This window comes from Abramis brama, assembly GCF_963993115.1.
Source record: "Abramis brama genome assembly, chromosome: 23".
NCBI classification, from domain to species: domain Eukaryota; kingdom Metazoa; phylum Chordata; class Actinopteri; order Cypriniformes; family Leuciscidae; genus Abramis; species Abramis brama.
The window spans coordinates 28,929,014-28,951,950 of NC_139985.1; the positions used below are offsets into that span (position 1 = coordinate 28,929,014).

A 22,937-nucleotide genomic window follows, 5' to 3' on the forward strand; every position below is an offset into this window, starting at 1 on the left:
GGTAAATATGACCTGCAGCAGTAAACCGTGGTAAACATTGGCTGAAATGATCTCTTCTAGTGTCTATACTTCCATTTCCACACCAAAACCAAACGTGCAGTTTAAGTTCAGGCATGTACGTGTGTCCAAATGTGTTGTAAATACCAAGGGAACACAGCCATATCTCTGAAAATATGATAAAAGTCCCTGGAAATGCATTAACCATTCCGTGTCCCGTTTAATTTTGACAAATGTATAAATGTAGCAGTCCATGGCAAAGTGTAATTCAAAAAGGCCGGAGGATATTACTGTTCTTGTGAATTATCAGAGCAAATGTTTTTTGTTTTTTTTGTACATTTAACATCTGAGACTTTTGTTCTTTCTTTTATTTTTCTTTCTTAAATAATGTTTACCTTTTGTGCTTATATTTTGTCATTTATTGCAGTAGAGTTCAAATTTTTCCTTGATGAAGAATGATTTTTGTGGTGGTTTGGAATATGTGTATATTACATGTTTGTTCGTTTGCATTATTTGTTGCTGAATTTGTATTTGTGACTTTGTTTCTCTTTTGGGTTTTGAATCATAGGAAACATGGTGGGTCGTTTAAGGCTTCAAAATGCTAAGGAGAATAAACACGTTTATGTTTTAATGCACATTTGTAATTTTACAAAATTATTTTATTTTGTTCTTTGTGATCTTAATATGGCGTTACAAAAGCAGCCTAGATGGGTTATTTCTTGTAAAAACAATCCCTGTTTCTTTTTAAATATAATAGCATTTAACATTTGTTTTTATTCTCCCCATAACTGTGTGTTTCATTGTTCTTAATATTTCTCTCAGTTATGTGCCTTGCAAAAACGTTTCAGTCGTCTTGCACAAATCTCATGGAAACTGTTTCAAGAATCTTTCTGTACATCCAAATGAAAATCCTTAATACAAAGACACAAGTGGTATTGATGACTGTAAATGATGTCCACATCATGTCTGGACTTCTTCTTTAAATGCATTTTCTGTATGTTTTCCAAATGTTATGATTTTATAAAGAAATTTCTCATCATACTCTGTGTTGTGATGATTTCCTGCTAAACTAAGAGAGGAAAATCTTTACGCTCCCTTATGCAATCTTTACCTTCGCCGTGAGTGTTTCATAGATCCAGATTTTGCTTCAAGATGTCCTCGTCTTATGCTGTGCCATTAAAGACTGATTCCTTTTAACAAACTTACCACACAATCAAAGATACAAAAGAAACCTGTCTGATAACAGGAGCCATCATTCTTCTCCATTTTCCTATCGCATATCAGATTGGAGAAGTGTTTATTTAAAAAATAAATATTAGAGAATATTCAAAAAGTGGAAATGAAGTGCCATACCAGGTATTTAATAGTGGACATAACATGTTTAACGGGCAGGGTTTGAAGAAGGACTTTAAAGACAGGGACAAGCAGCATCCATTTACAGTATGATTTTAATTAATATAATCATGTACACGAAATATGTTGTTGTTGTTATTGCATACTTTTTTATATACAGTACACTGAGGTGTAAATAGTATCTGTCACTATTTCCTATGTACAACAACTAAAATACTGATATTTTTACCTATTTTCTGCCAAATCGAAATTATTCTGATAATATTTAATACTGAAAATAATTCAAATCAATCAATCCAACACACTCCACAAAGAGTTGCCACTTAATTTCATTTAGGATTTATCTTACTTGAAATATACAAAATTTGAATACATTTTTAAATAAAACCTAGCTCTGCAGGTCTCTAAATACAATCACTGCGTTGGAAATCGCATACTGTATTAGGTCACTCTTCCACCGGAACTAGACTCGCGTACGGCCGTGACCAGAAGCCAGTGATCACTGTAAAATCCAACAGTGAATCTTTTTAGTTAACTTTACTTAATGTCTTAACTTAATTGTAAAAATCTAGTAATCTGTACAACTAGGATTTGTTTACTCAAAAAACCCAAGTAATTAATTGATTGGTTTGAGTGCATTTTTTTTTTGAGGCGGAAAAGTCTTAATGGACGTTTCACTCATTACCTCCACTTCTGCAGTTCTTTTTCTCTGTTTGCATTCACTCATTTCCCAAAGTCATCTTGAATGTTCAATTGTATACAACTGAAAAATTTGAGAGAACATCACATAAGCTGACTTCATAAATTGATGTTGATTTTCCTAAAATGTTTTAGTCACCATTATGGTAATTAGCGTTCCCTTTGGTTGGGTATTTGGAACTTCATTTATACTATTGTAATTCTTTTCCCACCTTATTATTATTATTATTATTATTTAATAAAAGAGAAAGAGTTTGCTACTATGCTGGAAGAGATTTTAGCAAGAATAGACAGTCCTTGAATGCTTCTGTTGAAATTAAACAGACTTACACGTGAGATATGCGTCTTGTTTTAGACTCATTGGCACCACAGGAAAGATGATTTTGGTTAGGAAGATCATTATAATGAATAGAGAACAAAACTACAGAGAAACAGGATAAGACTAATTAAATCACTGCCATAATTAAGGTTCTTTGAACAGAGATCAATAATGTGCTAGGTCCATACATTACACAGTTTTACAAGCTATAGCTTTTAACAACCTCATTTATCTGACCACCGCAAGGGCTGTTTCCATGGTAACTGAACATGTTAGAGGGGTTCTGCTGTGTATTTTATTCCTTAGTTTTATGTGCTTCTGTCTTCATGTATAATTGATATGCTAGATATAGCGCTACTGTAATATAATGCAAAACAGTAAGGACCTGCTGAGGACAAAAGGTGATTTTCTTGAACCTTGTTTATTGCCTTGCTAGCATTTTGTGCTTGAACTTTAAATATATCTGTGTGCAAGATTAAGTCTCAAACCAGTATTTTACATTAGTAATTTTAGTCGTCTTGCTTCAGTGCTGGAAAGGTTAACCAGCAGATACCTAGAAACTTAAAAATGATGGAAGGAATAAGTTTGGCATAAATTTGCTGATCTAGGAAAGGACAGATGCTCGAGGTTCAAAGATATAATAGACATCCTGAGGATTTTCTGTGTGTCTGATGGATAAAGGTAAGGGAGTGGAGGACCGTCACTCCACCTTGTGTTTAAAGGTTCAGAGGAGACAGTAAAACGTGCTCAGGTTACGTATGTAACCTATGTTCCCTGAGAACAGGGAACGAGCACTGCGTCGAAATGACGCTATGGGAACCGCCTCAGCGTGACCAATGACTGAAGTACCTATAAAAACCCGCCAATCATATTGGCCCGCGTCAGCCATGACGTCATGCTCTGACGCACCCGGGAAGTATAAAGGGAGCGCTCGGAGAAAATGACATCCTCTTCGTCTGAAGGGACTGAGTAAGCAGACCGGAAGCATGGCAAGGAGACGCAGTGCTCGTTCCCTGTTCTCAGGGAACATAGGTTACATACGTAACCTGAGCACGTTCCCTTTCGAAAGGGAACTCCCACTGCGTCGAAATGACGCTATGGGAACGTCTATACCAACTCCACCATGCTAAGGGGATGCCAAACAACTAAGTGTAACAAGCACAAAAAACACAATAACCCAAGGTTAAAGCCCCTACTGCTTAAACGTCAGGCTAACAGTAGCACCTCTCCCTAGGGCCACTGCCGAGCTCCAGCTCAAGGCATGGAAACCACATCTAAAGGAAGGGTTCCTTAAAGGGAGTACGGCCCCGAGCCAAAAAAGGTCTCCGGCCTGCAACTTTCGGGGACCAAAGTCGACCCCTATGACCAGGGAGGCTATCACGTTTAGTGCTGAAGCCAACAACCTGTTTAGACCTAAGGGAAGCGGAGGCCTCAGCAGGAAGACTCCGAAAGCAGAGGAAGCCTGCACACTCACATGGTCTCCAGAACTTATTCTCAAATAGTGAAAGTTCAACCTTTGCAGAGCTCAACAGGAAAGGCAAAAAATACAAATATGGTGGCCTCAGCAGGAAGACTCTCACAGAGAGGAGGCCTGACACATATCTAACCATAGACAACTTAATTATGTATATGGAGGCCTCAGCAGGAAGACTCTCAATGGAGAGGAGGCCTAACACAATCTAAACCATAGACAGCTTAACTATGAATATGGTGACCTCAGCAGGAAGACTCTCAGTGGAGAGGAGGCCTGACACATATCTAACCATAGACCGCTTAACTATGTATATGGTAGCCTCAGCAGGAAGACTCTCAATGGAGAGGAGGCCTAACACAATCTAAACCATAGACAGCTTAACTATGAATATGGTGGCCTCAGCAGGAAGACTCTCAGTGGAGAGGAGGCCTGACACATATCTAACCATAGACCGCTTAACTATGTATATGGTAGCCTCAGCAGGAAGACTCTCAGTGGAGAGGAGGCCTGACACATATCTAACCATAGACAGCTTAACTATGAATATGGTAGCCTCAGCAGGAAGACTCTCAGTGGAGAGGAGGCCTGACACATATCTAAACACAGACAGCTTAACTATGCATATGGTGGCCTCAGCAGGAAGACTCTCAGTGGAGAGGAGGCCTGACACATATCTAACCATAGATAGCTTAACTATGTATATGGTGGCCTCAGCAGGAAGACTCTCAATGGAGAGGAGGCCTGCCACAAATCTAACCACAGACAGCTAAACTATGAATATGGTGGCCTCAGCAGGAAGACTCTCAGTGGAGAGGAGGCCTGACACATATCTAACCACAGACAGCTTAACTATGAATATGGTAGCCTCAGCAGGAAGACTCTCAATGGAGAGGAGGCCTGACACATATCTAACCACAGACAGCTTAACTATGTATATGGTGGCCTCAGCAGGAAGACTCTCAGTGGAGAGGAGGCCTGACACATATCTAACCACAGACAGCTTAACTATGTATACGGTAGCCTCAGCAGGAAGACTCTCAATGGAGAGGAGGCCTGCCACAAATCTAACCACAGACAGCTAAACTATGAATATGGTGGCCTCAGCAGGAAGACTCTCAGTGGAGAGGAGGCCTGACACATATCTAACCATAGATAGCTTAACTATGTATATGGTGGCCTCAGCAGGAAGACTCTCAGTGGAGAGGAGGCCTGACACATATCTAACCACAGACAGCTTAACTATGAATATGGTAGCCTCAGCAGGAAGACTCTCAATGGAGAGGAGGCCTGACACATATCTAACCACAGACAGCTTAACTACCAAAGCAAGGCAGGTCTACAACAAACGTAGTGTATATGGAGGCCTCAACAAAACGACTCTCGAAGGAGAGGAGGCCTAACACATATAGCTACTATGATAGCTACCAATCTGTTCGCAAGATAGGCCTAAACCTAAGGCATGCACTGCATATATGGAGGCCTCAGCAGGATGACTCTCCATGGAGAGGAGACCTGGCACATATACCACAAACAGCTATAATGTCTAAACCAATTGCATGAAGGTCTCAAAGAGACGACCCAAAAAGAGAAGGAAACCTGAAACATGCACTGTGTAAACTGAAGCCTCAGCAAGATGACTCTCAATGGAGAGGAAGCCTAACTCACACATTAACAGAGCTCAGGGAGCGAAGGGCCTAGAGTTCAGTTTTTTACCAAAAAAGGGGAGGGGCCACTTCCCAGCTCTACCTGCAAAGCTGTTTGATTGGTAGCTACAGACAGAAAAGTGTATATGGAGGCCTCATCAGGATGACCCTCAATGGAGGGGAAGCCTAACACATATATCTATCCATCAATGCCAACCTATGTATATGGTGGCCTCAGCAAGAAGACTCTCAATGGAGAGGAGGCCTAACACATATATCTAGGAAATCTAGCTTATCCTACCAAGGCTAATGGCTCTAAAGATGTAACTGCAAAGCGTAAACGAATATAAACCTCAGCAAACTGTTCTCACAGGAGAGGAAGTCTAATGCACACTATGCACAGTTTAAGGTAAATATGGCCTGCCATATAGCGGAGGCCACATATTTAACAAAACAGAAACGTTTATTTGCAAGGAAGAACGGAGGCCAAAACTCAATTTTGCAGAACATAACAAAAAAAGTATCACTTCCCAATACAGGAACAGCCTGTTCTACGTTCAAAGATGCATAATAAGCTTGACGCAGACCATTAGATTAAAATTATCATCATGGGTCCAGCACATGAGCCTGATGTCACTTAAAACAGGGGGAAAGAGGGAAGGCAGGGCATGTAAAGGGAGAATGGCCATTATCTGCCTCTTCCAGGGCGCTTGTCATTACGATTACCCTGGAAGTCTTCTCTCCTTACCCCCTGCCTTTTCCTCCTGGCCTCGCGCCGTCTCACGGTCCTACTCCTACCAAGAGGAGGGGCACGAGCGGCGACTGAGTCCCGCTGGCCCTGTCTGCGCTCCTCAAAGCGAGACGGGCCAGGGCCCCCGGGGTGTCTGGGTGCGGACCTGGACCGGCGCGGAATGAAAGATTTATACGCTGCTGACCCTGGTCCAGGTCCTTCAGCAGATCAGCCTGGTACGCCTGCAACACAGCCATTGTATGCAGTGCAGCACCAGCCTGACCTGCCGCCGCGTATGCCCTGCCATTCAGACGAGACGTGGTCTGAAGAGGTTTAGATGGCAGGGTTGGAGCTCTTAGTGTCGATGCCTCCCCCCGCGCTAGATAGTTCGCGAAGGTATCCTCAACAGGAGGCATCGACACATACCCGTTCTCCCGCACCCCTTCCACATTGGAATAACTCCTCGCTTGGAAGCGATGGATGCGGGAGGAATACGGGTTCTTCCATGCCTTCACGATCTCAGAATGGAGATCAGGAAGGAATGGAAGGCTCCCAGGGACTGATGGGGTGTGGCCAGAGAGAAAGCGCTCGTCGAGCCTTCCACGAGCAGCTCCCTCCTGAACGCGCTGCCAAGGCAAATCCAGCCTAACGGCAGCCCGCTCCATCACCTCCATCAGTTCCTCATACGCGGGGCAGGAGGGCTGGGCAGACTCAAATAACATATCTTCGTCTGCCTCACGCTCCGCCTGCTCGTCCTGGTTAAACACCAGAGGAGCACTGCCTGCTGGCCCAGAAGATACCTGAGAGCTGTTATCTTCAGCCAGCAGCTCATCCTCGTCCCGCGCTGACGATCGAGAGAGACTCACTCCTCTCTCGAACTCGTCAGCGAGGTCTCTTTGCGACCCCCACGATCTGAGCCGCGGGGCAAAGAAGACTGTCCCTCCTCCCTCGAGAAGAGGGACAGACGAGAACGAAGAGTCCTTAAGGGTAGACTCTCGCAATGCGCGCACCCCGCCCCCTCGAGAGCAGAGCGCGCGTGCTCCTCACCCAAACACCAAACACATAGGTCGTGCAAGTCACCAGGTGTAAGACATCTCTCACACGGGTCAACACACTTCCTAAATGCTTTTGCAGGTTTATCCATTTTCAAGTACTCAGTAAATCAGTCCCTGAAGACGAAAAGAGGATGTCATTTTCTCCGAGCGCTCCCTTTATACTTCCCGGGTGCGTCAGAGCATGACGTCATGGCTGACGCGGGCCAATATGATTGGCGGGTTTTTATAGGTACTTCAGTCATTGTTCACGCTGAGGCGGTTCCCATAGCGTCATTTCGACGCAGTGGGAGTTCCCTTTCGAAAGGGAACCACAGTTTACCACAGTTGATTTCACAATGAGAGAGAAAGAGTTCAGGACAGGAGTGGAGGAGAACGAGATGGCAGATAATAGAAGGGGAAAACAAAACATAAAGGAGAAAGAGATATAGATAAAGACAGATACTATGTAAAATCAAATTTTTACAAGAGACTAACTACCAAATTTATTCATAATTAGTCATAAGTTGGAGGTGGTTGAATTTGTAATATTTCTATTGTGGTTTATCATCGCTTTGTGTCAGTGCTACATAGAAACACTCCTGACTTGTTTTCAATAGAATTTTAATTTAAGTCATTAAGCATGAACCAATGCATTTTTAAGCCTGATCCATTATTTAAACCGGATTCATTAAAAAGATTCTAATAGACTACAAATTTACGACAGTTCCCTAATGTCGAATAGAGGCATTATAATTAAAATAAATAAATACACAATATACACATGCATGTTGAAAATGACAAAACCAACAGCATACAATAGCATAGCATACTATATATACACCGTTGTTGTTTTTCTTGGAACTTCAGGTCCAACCAGTCTGAGGACATATAGAGATTAGATCAAGGATGGATAGCATAACAGCATCACAAACTGAGAAGAGAACAAACAGTGACAAACTCTTAAGATGAAGTGTTTATTTAATAAATAAATTAAAATCTAATATGGAGAACTGATCATTTAAATGCACTTATGTAATTGTCAGGTAATACAAAACAACCAACCCACAACCAGCACACCTATCTAAACAAAGAGATCGCATTCTTAACAGAGAAAACTAAAGTGAAATCAAAAGCTAAACTGTCTCCCGGGTAAAGATCAGATCTTCCCCCCTCTATCAACACATCTGATCAGAAACACTCCACTTGCTTCCTCAAAATCCAAAAAGACTAATTTCTGCTACATCAAATATATAACAGTTCATTCCCATTATTTTAAATATAAACTTTGTATTATAGCACTCTGTAATGGCATTTCTTTGTCCTACGGAACTGATTTTCATGCTGAGCGCACTATATATGGCATATCTAGACATCATACATCATTTACATCACCTTCCTCTTAACGGAGACTCATACTGACAGACACTTTCACACTACTGGAACTACCACAGACCGCACTCTTAGCATTGATTAAATTACATAATAAGCCAGCTCAGAAAACTCTTTTGATATTACACACTGATGATCTTCATGTGCTGATGTAAACACAGGTTTCTTCTGTCCACCTCTGGTTCGCCTCAAGGGGCGTCAGTAAGACCACTGTAGGGAAGACAGAGAACATGTTGTCTGAGTTTGTTTTCACACCCAGCTTGCTTGGAGCATTTCAGGAACCTTGTGAGTTTTCTTTTATCCCAGTTTGGTTAGTTTAGGTATATATGTCCCTGTCCCAAATGGCACACTTCATATGCATCCTTGTGGATGTATAATGGCTGCCGTGTGCGCACGTGCGTGAAGCCCATGAGACCGTAGGGCAGGGTTCACCATTCTCGGTCCTGGAGAGTTTAGCTCCAACCCCAATTAAACACACCTGAACCAGCTAATCAAGGTCTCACTAGGCATACTAGAAACTGTCAAACAGGTGTGTTGGAGCTGGTTGGAGCTAAACTCTGCTGGACAGCGGCCCTCCAGGACCGAGATTGGTGAACCCTGCCGTAGGGTGTCCAATTTGTAATTTTAGGTCTTTTAGGTCCTTGATGCACACTTCTGCCGAGCCCACACTGGTGCTAGTATACGAGTAGTACTGAATACTAGTATGCACTTCCAAATTGAGCAACAGGTCAGAGAAATTGGTGTGACGAAAGGTACACAATGCTACAAGCCGTACCTGTCAGGGTTCTGTCACTTCTGTCTAGTCTATTTCTTGGTTTTGTGACAGAGCCCTGACACTCCTGTTTTGTCTTGTTTGTGTACCTTGTTTCATGTGCTTTCATGTCATGTTTTGTCTTGTGCTGTGTTGCATGCAGCTTGTGTTTATCACTGGCTGCGTGCTTTCATGTTGTCATGTTTTATGTGAACACGTGGCTTATGAGTTCTCATTAGCTGTATGTTCATGTCTTGTTTTGTTGGGGCACATGGCAGGTGATTGTGTTTGCTGGTTGTGTGCACATTATAGCACATGGATTGTCATATGTTTCCTTGTGCCATGTTCTCTCCTGTCGATTGTCTAGCCCCTCCCATCTTGTTACCTGATTATTGATTAATTTGCCCCACCTGCCTTCCCTCGTTACCTGCTTTGTTTGCTTCCCTATTTAGTCTCGCTGTGTTTGCAGTCCTGTGCTGGTTTATTGTTGTAACTTTACCCTGCCAAGTCCAAGTCCAAGTCCAAGTCCAAGTCCAAGTCCAAGTCCAAGTCCAAGTCCAAGTCCAAGTCCAAGTCCAAGTCCAAGTCCAAGTCATCCCCCTCGGAGTAGTTTTTGTTGTCTGTTTTGTTTTATTGTCGTTAAATACCCATTGTCCTGCACTTGAGTCCTTGTTCCTTTCACCTACCCAAACCCTGACAGTAACAAAAGCACCATAAGACTTACCCTACCCTACCCTACAGGCAGCTTTCATGACCGATTGTAAAGAGATTTCAGCATGCGCATTACTCTGACCTGCAGATAACCACACTTGGGCCCTGTCCCTAATGACACACTTCATGTGCACTAGTGGTCTTTCAGTGGCCGCTGTGTGCACGTGTCCGTTAAGTGGGTGTCCCATTTGCCATTTTAGGTTTCAGAAGTGTGTTTGCGAGCGCCACGATATACTCTCTTTTGCCGTCATGACAGTGTGGATTCGGAGGAAGATCGTGAGGGCTTGGTTCCATTTGGGACAGGGCCTTGGTTTTAATTGCAGCAAAAAGACAAAGTCACCAAAAAAAAAAAATACATTGCTCTGTTAAAGATTTGAAATTGTAGTTAGTCAATTCTTGTGATGAGTAGTGAAAATTTAAGGAGCTGATGGTGTGAGATGTACCGGTTTTGTAATAACATTACAACATTAAATTATAAAGAATGTAGTGAAACACATTACAGATGCAAGTCATATAATTTCCAAACACTTATTGTTCATAAGGAACACAGGAGCACATAAACTAATGTTCCTTTAGTATTAATATGTTCACAGGCTTGAGTTATTCAACAGAAAAACTCCAGTTCACTGAATCTGTGCATCATATCACCTGAAGACTGTCTTTGTGTTCAGAAAGCAGTAAAGGTTTGTCAGCAATAACACTGGAATAAAGCTCCGCTTCTAGATCCTCTTGCTTTTTATAAGGGGTTTGATACAAAAAAAAAAAAAAAGTGAATCACATGTTTTATGTATAAACTTTCACAATATATGATGAAAACGTCATTATTTATGAATATATCAAACCAAGTAGCATTTATATGAAGGTAAAAGAGCATAAAAGTGCTCTTTTCAATTTAAATATTGCACAAATTTTAAGCACTAGATTATTCTAAAAAATACACTTTCTGGGTGTTATTAACTTGTTGGAATTCCATATTAATTTGAGCCTATAGTTCATGTTGCAAAGGGAACATCATTCGTATTTTGTGGTTAAGATCCCTTTTGAGGGCAATACTGTGTTTTTGGATGTCATGCTTCAAATGCTTTTGTTAAAGGAACACGCCGACTTTTTGGGACTTTAGCTTATTCACCGTATCCCCCAGAGTTAGATAAGTCCATACATATCTTTTTCATCTCTGTGCGTGCCGTAACGGAGTGATTTACTCGCAGCGCCTGAGAAGTCCTGTGGTGAGGAGCAGAGAGTTCGCTCAGAGTTGGAGTAAATCACTCTGCAGAAGTAGCAGTGCTTCGCCTTCTGAGAATATAGTTCCCAGTATGTATACGGTTAGAAGATGGCTGTGTCTCATGTGACCTTGTTATTCGTACACGCTGTGACTATACAAATCACAACATGCAAATAGGAAAATGTTGGCGTTATTTTGTCACTTATTGGGAGCAGTATGCTAGCTGGAGCCGTTTACCTCCTGGCTTTGTGCTAAGCTAGGCTAGCGGTGGGTGCGTCAGACAGAGTTACGGCACACACGGAGATGAGAAGGGTGTGTATGGACTTATCTAACTCTGGGGGATACGGTGAATAAGCTAAAGTCCCAAAAAGTCAGTGTGTTCCATTAAACGTTGTTTTTCAATTTAGTTGAATATTAATCAAGCATATTTCATTTTTGTGGTACTTGCCATCATATCGTTCTCATTATCCTTTTGGCTTTGCTCTGTTGACCCATGAGAGCTGAAATGTTCACCGTCTTGCACACTTAAAGACAGCTCGAGTAATAACTCTTGTTGTGGCTTTTCTTCAGTTGATGGAGGGCTATCAATGCAAGCTGCAAGAAATAAGATGATGATTTACTGTAATATCACAAGCACTACATCCTTTTATGTATGTCTGCATAAAGAGAAGAAATTATGGATCATGTGAACTGACGTGTTGGTGAAGCCGCTGCCTCCGTCCACTTGGCATCTGTCTCAGTGTCCAGTCTCAGCTCCAGCACACGGATATGATCCAAGAGCTCCTGTTTGTGAATAAAACACTAGCAGTCAGCAAGCATGACATCAGTTCAGATCAGTCAGACAGACACAGATTCAGAAAGCTTTGACCTGTTTCTCCAGCTGATTCTGCTCTTGCTCCTTCTGCAGGGCTCTCAGACTGGCTCTCAGTTCCTATGATTTACACACATGATAGAGAAAACTTCATTCAGTATTAGAGGAGGGATTTAATCTCAAAGCGTTTGCTAGCAAACTCCATCACTTATCGGATTCATGCCTGTATTTGCCTAAGATGCATGTATAGGAATATGGTCATCATTGCCTTTTGAATTATAATGTCTTTCATATAAGTTTTATTTATAAGTATAAATTATAAGCAGACTCCTGAAGTGAGTTTTCCTTTTCTGAGAGAAAGAAATTGAGAACTTTGGAGGAAGTTCTTTTAATTTTAACTGTTGATTCACTTACAGTACATGTGTTTAATTCATGGCTGAGTTTATATATTTAGTGTCTGCCTGACTTCTTGTATGTATTGAGATCTGAACTTTGATTTAGTGTTACACACTGCTATGGTTGTCTAATGTCATCTGTCTCTCTCTACAGGAATGATACATTAATTTGGTGTTGATGTGCTGTTTCTGAAACAGTCAGATGTAAGTGTCTACCACAGTGTGACATCAATGTGGAGGAATAATTTATTTATTTTTTAATCAATGTGGCAGCTTGGTTTCAACAAATTTTGTAAGTATGAAACTTGCAGTATTTTTTGACCTCTTATATGTCAAAAGAAAAATGTAATATGTCATTAATGAATCCTTTAACTATTTTAGCTTGAAAATTAACTTAAAAGACACCATGAAATTAAAATTGACAATTCTAGGTTTTTTTTAATAGAATATCATATTTATTTTAAAAGATTTATGATGATTTATCTGTGCACATTTTTAAATTCACGTGGCTCATAATCTGTAATCAAAATAACTCCCCCTCCCTCTTGGTTCCAAGCAGAACCTGAATTGAAATACAACATGTTCCTGGATCAACATCTTTGTTGATCCTGGAACAACATTCCAGTCAACCAATCAGATTTAAGGGACAAGTTTACAGATTATGTCAAGTTTAGGGTTACAACCAGGGTTAGGTGCTTCTACATCAGTGTTATTCACAGATCATTTCCCTCTGATTTTAGGGAGAAGTTATGGGAGGGTTAGGTTTAGGAGTAGGGATATTGTTAGGACAAAATGTTTGGACAGGAATGTTGTTCTAGGATCAACAAAATATGTTGACCAGGAACGCGTCAAACTCAATGACATCTCTTCTCTTCTCTGATGACGAGGGTGGAGAAACCTGTCACTCACAAGAGATCCATCAATAGAAAACAACAACCAGCCTATCAGTTTCCCACAGACAAAATCAAGCCCCGCCCACATTTGTTTTTGTTCCAGAAGCGTTTCTCTCAGATATGTCACAATAGCGAAGACGATAGCAAATTCTGTTTCATGCCGAAATTAAAATATGTTTCCACATTCAATATTTCAAGATCAAGTGTTTTATTAAGTTTCTTATCAACCAAGTTAACTAGTGTGTCATGGCATCCATTAACATAAATAATCAGGGGGGAAAACACTTCTGTAAACATATACATGTGCAATTTATAGTGGTGTTTCATATCTATTTTGGTCAACTTATTTACAGTTTTTTTTTAAAAGCAACACATGACTCATACTGGTGTTGCTCCAAGACCAGTAACCTGACCCACATATGTGCTGGGTTTACAGAAGGCTCTAAACGAGGTGAAAGTTTAATTATAGGGCCATGCATGTGTCATGGAATATTTACCCGGTTACAATCCTTCCCATTCCCAAGCTCCACTTCCAGTTTCTCTCTCTCCGTTCTCTCCTCCTGGAGCCACTCTTCCTTCTTCTGAAGCTCACGGCTCAGTTTCTGGACACGATCCTTTTCCAGCTTTAACAAGAGCACAAAGATTTTGAGTCACACACTTACTAGTAAGTGTTATGTCTGGACCATCCCGATCTCACAGCAATTCATACACATTTTACGAGGTGGCTAATTCGTACGAATTCATACGACCTCACTCATACGAATTCGTACGATATTTGCTAAATTGTACATATTTTGACCCTTTGCTAAGCCCCGCCCTCCTTAGTTACTGTTGCTACGCCTGTCAAGCTTTTGCGCCTGGCACGTCTATTACAGTATGTATGCACTGGTTTCAGACATTCCTAAGGAGATAATTAGTCATTTTTTGCGAACAGGTGAAAATATGAGAGAGCAAGACTGCAGTATGCATTCGAGGGCTATATCCACGACATAATATGCAAACGATTAGAGAATAATTTCATCAAAATTGAAGCTACAGTCTATAACGTTAGGTCTCAGCGCAAGCAGCAGCCGCCTCATACGCTGACCATTCAAATTGGAAACACACAAATTGAGGAACAGCTTTGTGCATGCACAGCAGGGTAAGTGAAATCAAACAGCTTATCCATATGTATTGTGGAATAAACACAAGACATTAGCCTGACCACTTTGCAATGATAACATTCTCCCGCTTATATTTTTAGTGCGCCAGGCTAACGTTACTGCTCACACGTCGTGGGTCACATTAGTGACTACTGTTATGAACTGATTAAGTTTGCATACCAACCTTTTCCTTGGAGATCTCCGGCAAGCCCCCTGATGTTCCCTCCTTTTACCTTTTACTTTTACTAGAACTAACACCGGGGAGAGTGGCGATCGGATTGGGGTAACGTTACTAGTTTGGCCGTCGATTAACAAAATGCTGAAATATATTTGTAAGTAACGTTAAATTATGTCAGTGAGCCTCCGTCTTGCCTTTAATCACACTGCTTGATCCACAGGCTGGACAATAACTTTATTCTAGAGCTGCTATAAAGCCAAAACACTTTACTTTTAATTTCCTATTATCAATGTAAAGCTGCTTTGGAACAATCTACATTGTTAAAAGCGCTATATAAATGAAGATGACGCCCGGCATTTCTCCCCTTGGGTTTTAGGTTTCGGGAAGGGAACAAAATCCACCACCCCGTCCAAACTTTTAGGATACCGGGTATCACATTTGCACAATCCATACGCACAATGCTTCGGCATGTTTCCCTCGCTCGAAAGCTTGCCAGACCTCCCGCGCCTAGTTACGGTTGCTAAGCCACGATTGGCCTGTGGCGGTTTTCGGGCGTGGCTTAGCGAAGGGTCAATTCGAATTAATTCGTACGAAGGACCTACACCTGACTCCGCCCCTAAACCTACCCATCACGTGGGTTTCAGCCACCTATTAGCCACTTTTCACTCACTCGTACGAATTTGTATGAATTGGTTGTGAGATATAAAAGTGGTAATACTGTAGTAACCTCAGCACTGTGTCTCAGAGCCTCTCTCTCCTGGGCCCAGACGGCTTGTCCCTCACGCAGAGCCAGGGTGGCCTGGGACAGTTGTACATTGATCTGTGCCGACTGCAGTCGGACCTGGTGCAGCTCTGCATGGCTGTGGCTCTGCATGGATCCCAGTTCACTCAGATCCCTGCGGAGGGCATCAGTGCTGTGCTCACTGGCCTCCAAACGCTCCTGTAGGATCTGCAGCTCTGTGTGTATCTGCTGATTCTCAATCTGCAGAGGAAATACTCATTCTCATACAAATCATGCCGTTTTACAGCATCAGTCCGAGATATCAATTCTGAAGTCCACGTAAAATGTAGCACTGTTTTAAAAAAAGATACACCTTCTAACTTTTTTTAAAATCATTTTAACGAAAAGGTGCACACAGGTGTGTGTGTGTGTGTGTCTAGTGTGGGATTTTCAGAGGTTAGTTGTCACAATGAGTGAGAAAGGTTGACATGGAGCCTCTAAATCTCCACCTTCGGGGAATCACCCATTTTAACCAAACGCTGAACAGAGGAGAGTCTGCTGGAGAAAATAAAATGAGACAGAGCTCGTAATAAAACAAGAATCAACATCGGCTTGGTTTTAGGACATGGAGAGAACTGAGGGATTTGAGATGTTGTAAAAGCGATGCTGAGATTATGGTGTTTAATTACTCTACAGATGAGTAAGGTGTTTTATTGAACAGATAAACTGTCATATGTATCTCTCAGAGTTCACTGTAAAGCATTATTGATTATGAAGATCATTTCATTATGTTGTTGTAGCGCTGTGCTGGATGGGTAAAGCTGCAGTAATGTCTTCAGCTAATCAGCTTAATCTTAGTAGTGAATGTTTAATGAGCAGCAGAAGAATCATATTCATCCACATTGTCATGTAGAGCCGAAGCACAACCAAAACAATGTTCCTCTAAAAAAAGCATGAAGTTTTGTTTTTGAACCGCTACCTTTAAAAAAAATGTGATGTGATCACAGAATGCAGAAAATATTACAATGACAAATGTAAAATGTTATAACATTCCGATGTTGAATTTCATACTCATTTCTTAATTTACAGTTATTGAACTGAACTGAACTAAATCAACACTGAACTGAATAATTTTCAGTAACATTATTGATTTGACTGCACTGAGCTGAATGATGACACTTCTGTTTTCTGTAGAGCTGCTTCACACCTGAATCCACTTTCATAATTTGTTTCATAAACCGAACTGAATCAAAACTTAACTGACTTGAGCTGAATAATGACACCACTGTCCTTTTTAGAGCTGCTTTACAACAGAATTAAATTCACTAAAATTAGATTCTGTTTGCATCATTTATTCTGTTGTTTTCCTCTTTATTACTGTGAATCTAATTTGAAACAATCTGCATTGCATAAAGCGTTAAATAAATTAAGATGAATTGACCAAATTTATATATAATATAATTCACCTGCAAATCTTTCTTCTCCTTTTCTTCATCTCGCCTTTGCGTGGTCATCTTTTTAACTCTTTCCTTCATTCTGCAGAGGAAAATGGCATGTTTCTATCTTAATGTTTTCCTTAACCGCTATTGACTCAATCAGTTAGTCATGGTATTGAAATGAACAGTCCATAAACAAAGTATAATATAAGTTGTAAATCACCTGTCCAGCTCGGCCTCTATGTCCTGTTTTTGTGTAGTCAGAGTGGCAGCCTCCTGTTCGAGTTCTCTGATCCGCTGATGGTTTTCAGCTCTCTCTGCTAGTAGTCCATTAAGTTCAGCAGACATGTTTTCATGGGTATTCTGCACATCCTGATGGTAAATGGTGTTTTTGTTTTTGCTTTTCTGATTACAAATTTGTGGTGGTCTAGAAACATGCCCAAAAAATTGATTGGGTAATACTTTACAATAAGGCTCCACTATATTAGCTGAAAATTTCTTATAAAGCATTTATTAATCTTAGATGATGTTATAGGGTTAGTTCACCCAAAAATGAAAATTTTGTCATTAATTACTCACCCTCATGTCGTTCCATAACCCATAAGACTTTCGTTCATCTTCGGAACACAAATTAAGATCTTTTTAATGAAATCTGAGAGCTTTCTGTCTCTCCATTGACAGCTACGCAACTACCACTTTATTTACAAAATATTAATCTCCAATGCGCGTTCACACAACAACGTCTGCTCTTGCATCAACACAACACGCATGTGTCGTGGTGCTATATGAACGCATATTGGAGATTAATATTTTGTAAATAAAGTGGTAAATTTAGTGTTTTTTGTGCAAAAAAGCACTTGCGAAAATTTAATGAGGTCTTAACTAACTGCATATGATTTCAATGGAGGGGCAGAAGGATTTCATGAAAAAGATCAGATTTCATCAAAAAGATCCTCATTTGTGTTCTGAAGATGAACGAAAGTCTCTTCCAAGGGTTTGGAACGACATGATGGTGAGTAATTAATGACAGAATTTTCATTTTTTGGTGAACTAACCCTTTAACTTAAACTTTTATGAATACATACTTAAAATGTTAATACAAAAATGTTAATATCATTTAACAAATCTAAGCTAACATGCACTAACAATGAACAGTTGCATTTTTTATTAAATAATGTTTAGAGAGATTATTAAATACTGTAACAAATGAATTGCTTTTACATTGCATTAACCAACATAAACCAATGAAACCTAAAACTTTGATTGTACCTTTTGTTTTTGCTCCAGTTCCTCAATTCTTTCAGTGCTTTGCCTCAGGTTGTCTTTTAGCTCGTCAATCTGTATCCTCATCTTATTTCGTACGCTTTCAAACTCATCTCTGTCCATCATCCATTTCTCCCTCTCTTTCTCCACCTCAACATCTGCATTCTCAAACCTCTTATGCAACTCATGAATATCACGCTGACATCCTTCCAAGAGACTCTTTTTTTTTAAATAGGAAGAGAGTAAGTAAAATATTATGGCAGAAACAGTGGCATTAAAAATGGCATAAAAAGCCTGAATGTCATTGCTAAATAACAAAGCATATATCAGTAAATGATACTAGAGCTAACTCACTTTTTTAACCTATGTTGCACCATTTGAAACTTTGCTTTGTGAAACTTTTGTGATATTTTGTCATAAGATGCAATGACAGACAAGTTTTGCACGTGTCTTCTTAGGTGTCCAAATATGAATTGTGGTGTTTGAAAAGCATTGTTACAGTATTGTTGAATGAAGCCTCACCTGTAGGATCTGAGCCTTCGGCACCACGAGCAGCAGGTCGTCTCCATCCTCCTCTTCCTCGCCATTTTTCTCCTGCTCTAGCATAACAAGTTCATCCAGAGGTCTTGGTGCACAGAAAGAAAATGGAGAACTGACTGCAGATACCTCACCATGTTCATCCACATACACAAACTGATACGCCTCCCCACCGGGTTTTGGTAGATAAGATGCTGAAAGATGGCAGGAAAAGTGGAATAAAGATCAGAAACCAAAAAACATATGCACATAAATGGCCTGGTACAGCCTTGTAGTGACTGAGACAGTTCAGTTAAATTTAACAAATAATCCACAATACCCCTCACCCAAGCGAAGGTTTACAACTCAAAGAAATCATAATCCTATAACCTCTATATATAATCACTTGAGATATGCACAATCTCCCTATGTAATCATGCATGTTCTATTATCTACTAATCTAAACTCTTTGAATGAATGCTTTACTTAATCAAGATCACATGTATATCATGTTTGGTATCTATGATTTTCTATTTTAATTTCTTGAATGATCATGTACATTATATATGTCAATACATATGCAGCATATTAGTATTATAAGAATCTTTAATAGTTTCTCAATCAACAACCAATCAAATTATCAATCACCAATCACCAAACTAGAAGACAAAGGATCGTAAAGTTTCCCTCCTAAGAAACAACTCTTCATTGGCTCACTCGCCTCTCACTCGTGACATCTTCACTTTAAAAGATCTCTGATCACAAGATCAGGCCCCCTTTTTTCCCTTTGCTGATTATGAGAAATTGAAGATGGGCTAGAAGTTTTCTAAGTTTGTGCCAGGCTGTGGCCTTGTCTTTCCATCCACCAAAGATCATCTGACTCCAACTGGTTTTCTCTCATCAAGACAACTTCAGCAAAGATAAACTGGAGCCTCAACAAATTGCATCAGGACACTTTTATTCAAATGGCAGAGACATGCAATTATCAAATCATTAAGTATCCCCTACTTCTTTTAATGAAGTGTGCGTTAAAACTAAGAAGCCGATGGTTTGCTCAAGGCTGTTGATCTGCTGAACAATTTCAAACAATGCTATAACTTCTTGCTTTCCTGTATTCTACCTCAGCTCTCTTTCCATTGCTAAACTGTATGCATGTATGTTAAGTATTTAGTCTGTTTACTAAAGACTTGTTTTGTCACACGTAAAGATGTTTGTGGTTCATGCTCATATATAAATCATGCAGATTTTGGCAACATGCTCTGAGTAGTACTCCGGAAATTAACCCTGGGAATTAACATTTCTTAGAATTAAAAAACTATTAACTCTGAGTTTTCATTAGTTGATTGTGGTGTTAATTCTGCTATTTTAAATTAATTCTTACAGCTGATCTATAATATTTATAATAGTTCACTACTCATATTTCCTTAATTTGCTACAGCCTTAAATATGTCAGGCACTTGTAATCGTGTTGCAATAGTTATTAAGTATCAGATAACTTGAGTGTTCTTGTTCTACCAAGAACTGCAGTTGTTATTTCACTGGTGTAGGACATGTGACAGCATGCATGCCAAGCAAATGTATCAACTAGGCTATAAACAAACATAAATAAAATAGTATATCATATATCAAATATAAACATACAGTAAAAGGCCACACTACAGTTGGCATCCGTTCCGGTTTGGTACCCTTCTGGTGCTAGAGCCCAGGCAAACGTGTGGTAATCTTTCAATGTCAGCCACCCCACCTGTGAAACAAGATGAGTTATAACAAAAAAAGCATTTGCTTTGCAGGTTCATCTTATCCACACATTAGCTGCATCCAAATTCAGAGGCTGCATCCTTTTAAACGGAAGTATTAGGTTTCAACTTACTCAACAGTCACAGGCTTGACCGTCCCATGTAACAACGCCGGTTCGAACTTCTAAGGATGCAGCCTTACAGCTATTGTGTTCTGTAGTGAATAAACACTGTGTTTTACCTTAAATAGACCTATCCAGTCATGACTGCTCCAATCGTGTTGACTACTTATAGTGTAGCGACAGTCCACCTTCGTATCGGAGAAATAGTTCTCTGCAACATCTCTGAAGTTCACAGTTCTGTTTTCCCCCATAGTTATAAATCAGCTCAGATGTCTGCACTGACAAAGAAAGCAATCAAAAACAAAAACCTACTTTGAAAACTTTTGGTTATGTATGTTCAGCATCCAGGACCATAACACTGCTGTTTGCATGGATCAGATGTATGATTACTGAACATTTTCAGTCCTTCCAAATAACTCAAGTGTCTGGAAATATGAGTCAGCACAATCATGTTTGTGTAGTCGGCTATATTTAGTGTCTTTCCATTAAACTACAAACTACAGGAATGCTTGACACTGCAGACGACTGTATTAGATGTCCATGTGTTGTGAAACTGCATGAGAGATGGGGTAACAGAGTTCTGTGTGAATGTTTACACAGCAGAAGTAGCTGTCAAATCAGATCAGACTAATCATTCTCATTTCATGATCTTCAACTTTTCTAATATTTTAATTTAATCATATAGGTTATTGTTAACACAACCACCGGGGCCCTTCTGTAAAAATCCATTACAGTTATTAAATATAAAGTCTGCTATTGACAGCTGAATTTTTACTTATTGAGAGCTTTTCAATAAGTAAAATGCAACATTTCACACATTAATTAACATTTATGCATTTGGTAGAAAGTTTTTAACAAAGTGAGCATCAAGTTTTTATCACTATGTGTGCTGCCTAGGAACTGAACCCATGACCTTCATTCAACTACAGGAACTCTAATAATGAACAGCAGAAAATAAGCATACAAACGAACAACAATAAACACTACAAGGAAGTTTTTCATGGTCTAAATCTGCATTTTAAAATGTCAGAGGAACACCATGGCTAAAATATCAGGGTAAATTTTTACTCTTACCTTAATACAAAGATAGGTTTATTGCAGAGTCAAATCACCTGAGACTGTTCACGTCCCTGTACGAGTGCTTATGATCTTGATGAGACTTAAACTGACAGTGTGAGAGCAACAAACAATAACAAATGCACATGTTGATGAACTGCCCCCTCTGTTGCACTCTGGGAAGTGAAGTCCAAAACAGCACCAATCACTCAGTGAGATCACATGATCTCATTGCCACATTTGTCTGAAAACTAACCTGAGCATTTTGATGGCATGTCATGTGTGTGTGTGTGTGTGTGTGTGTGTGTGTGTGTGTATGTACTTGTACAACTATCTTTGTGATGACCAGTTTGAGTTTTAGACCATTGGAGTGAGGACAAAGAGAGTAAAGTGAGGACTTTCTGAGACCCCCTTAAAGGCCTGCTTGAGGGTCAAGACTTGGTTTTAGGGATAAGGTTATAATGAGGTTAAGGGTCGGTTTAGGGTCAGGGGTCGGGTAAGGCACTTAGTTGTGATGGGTAAGGTTAGGGTAAGCGGATAGAGATTGCATTGTGTCAATGAATGTCCTCATAAAGATAGATGTACAAGAATGTGTGTGTGTGTGTGTGTGAGTGTGTGTGTGTGTGTGTGTGTGTGTGTTTCATATATTCCCTACTATGTGGAACAGTGGTGGAAAGTAACTAATTACAAATACTTTCGTTACAGTACTTGAGTAGATTTTTCGATTTTTTCTACTTTCTTGAGTATAATTAAATTGTGGTACTTTTACTTTTACTTGAGTAGAATAAAAATAAAGTATTCAACTTCGCTACATTTATTTTTCACCAAAAGTACAGAGTACTTTGATGCCGACGGAGCTACAGGGCGAGCTAACATTTCACAAACACTTTTCAAACTACTGCGTGCGGTGGAGGCTGAGCCCTCAGCCCTGCGCTTCAGCCAATAACAGACAGTTCTGAAAGCGCTTCAGCCAATAACAGACAGGTCTGACTCGGGTGCAAAACCAATCAAAACTTCCAGTTCAGCTGGGGGGCGGGGCGTTCAAACCGCGCTTTGACATTCAATCACTGGCGCTCGTGTTTAGAATCTGTATCGCTAACGTTTCCATATTTTAGTGAATGTAAGTGTGAGCTATGCTCATATTCTGATTTTAAAATGTAATTATGGCAAATCCTGAAATGGGTCATCCCATTGATTACCAGAGCACTGAGCATTTGAAGTAAATAAAAAACTCGGCTCATAACATGGACACCGTTATTGCATGGACGGAGCAAGAACAATGTAAGTGTCTTGAAAACATTAACACAGTTCAACTGAAAGGTAAAGCTCACCCTCTTAAACAATAC

The 22,937-nt window shown here is 40.2% G+C and overlaps 1 protein-coding gene across 3 annotated transcripts; it reads right to left on the reverse strand.

Annotated features, from left to right (window-relative positions):
- Positions 1-7,860: 7,860 nt before the first annotated feature.
- calcoco1b (calcium binding and coiled-coil domain 1b) lies at positions 7,861-21,759 on the reverse strand. Of its 3 annotated transcripts, none has more exons than XM_084100943.1 (14): positions 21,610-21,759; positions 20,655-20,813; positions 20,319-20,421; positions 18,684-18,892; positions 18,168-18,380; positions 17,122-17,270; positions 16,929-16,998; positions 15,469-15,723; positions 13,919-14,044; positions 12,191-12,253; positions 12,018-12,105; positions 11,771-11,916; positions 10,749-10,832; positions 7,861-8,848 (listed from the first exon to the last, which is right to left on the reverse strand). In XM_084100943.1, the coding sequence occupies exons 2-14, from the start codon at positions 20,784-20,786 to the stop codon at positions 8,837-8,839; spliced, it is 1,650 nt and encodes a 549-aa protein (XP_083957069.1). In that variant the 5' UTR covers positions 20,787-20,813; positions 21,610-21,759; the 3' UTR covers positions 7,861-8,836. The 3 variants fall into 3 exon arrangements, with proteins under 3 accessions (XP_083957069.1, XP_083957068.1, XP_083957070.1); XM_084100942.1 differs by having other exon boundaries at positions 20,655-20,808; positions 21,610-21,746; XM_084100944.1 differs by lacking the exon at positions 10,749-10,832 and having other exon boundaries at positions 20,655-20,808; positions 21,610-21,746.
- Between the last annotated feature and the right edge of the window lie 1,178 nt (positions 21,760-22,937).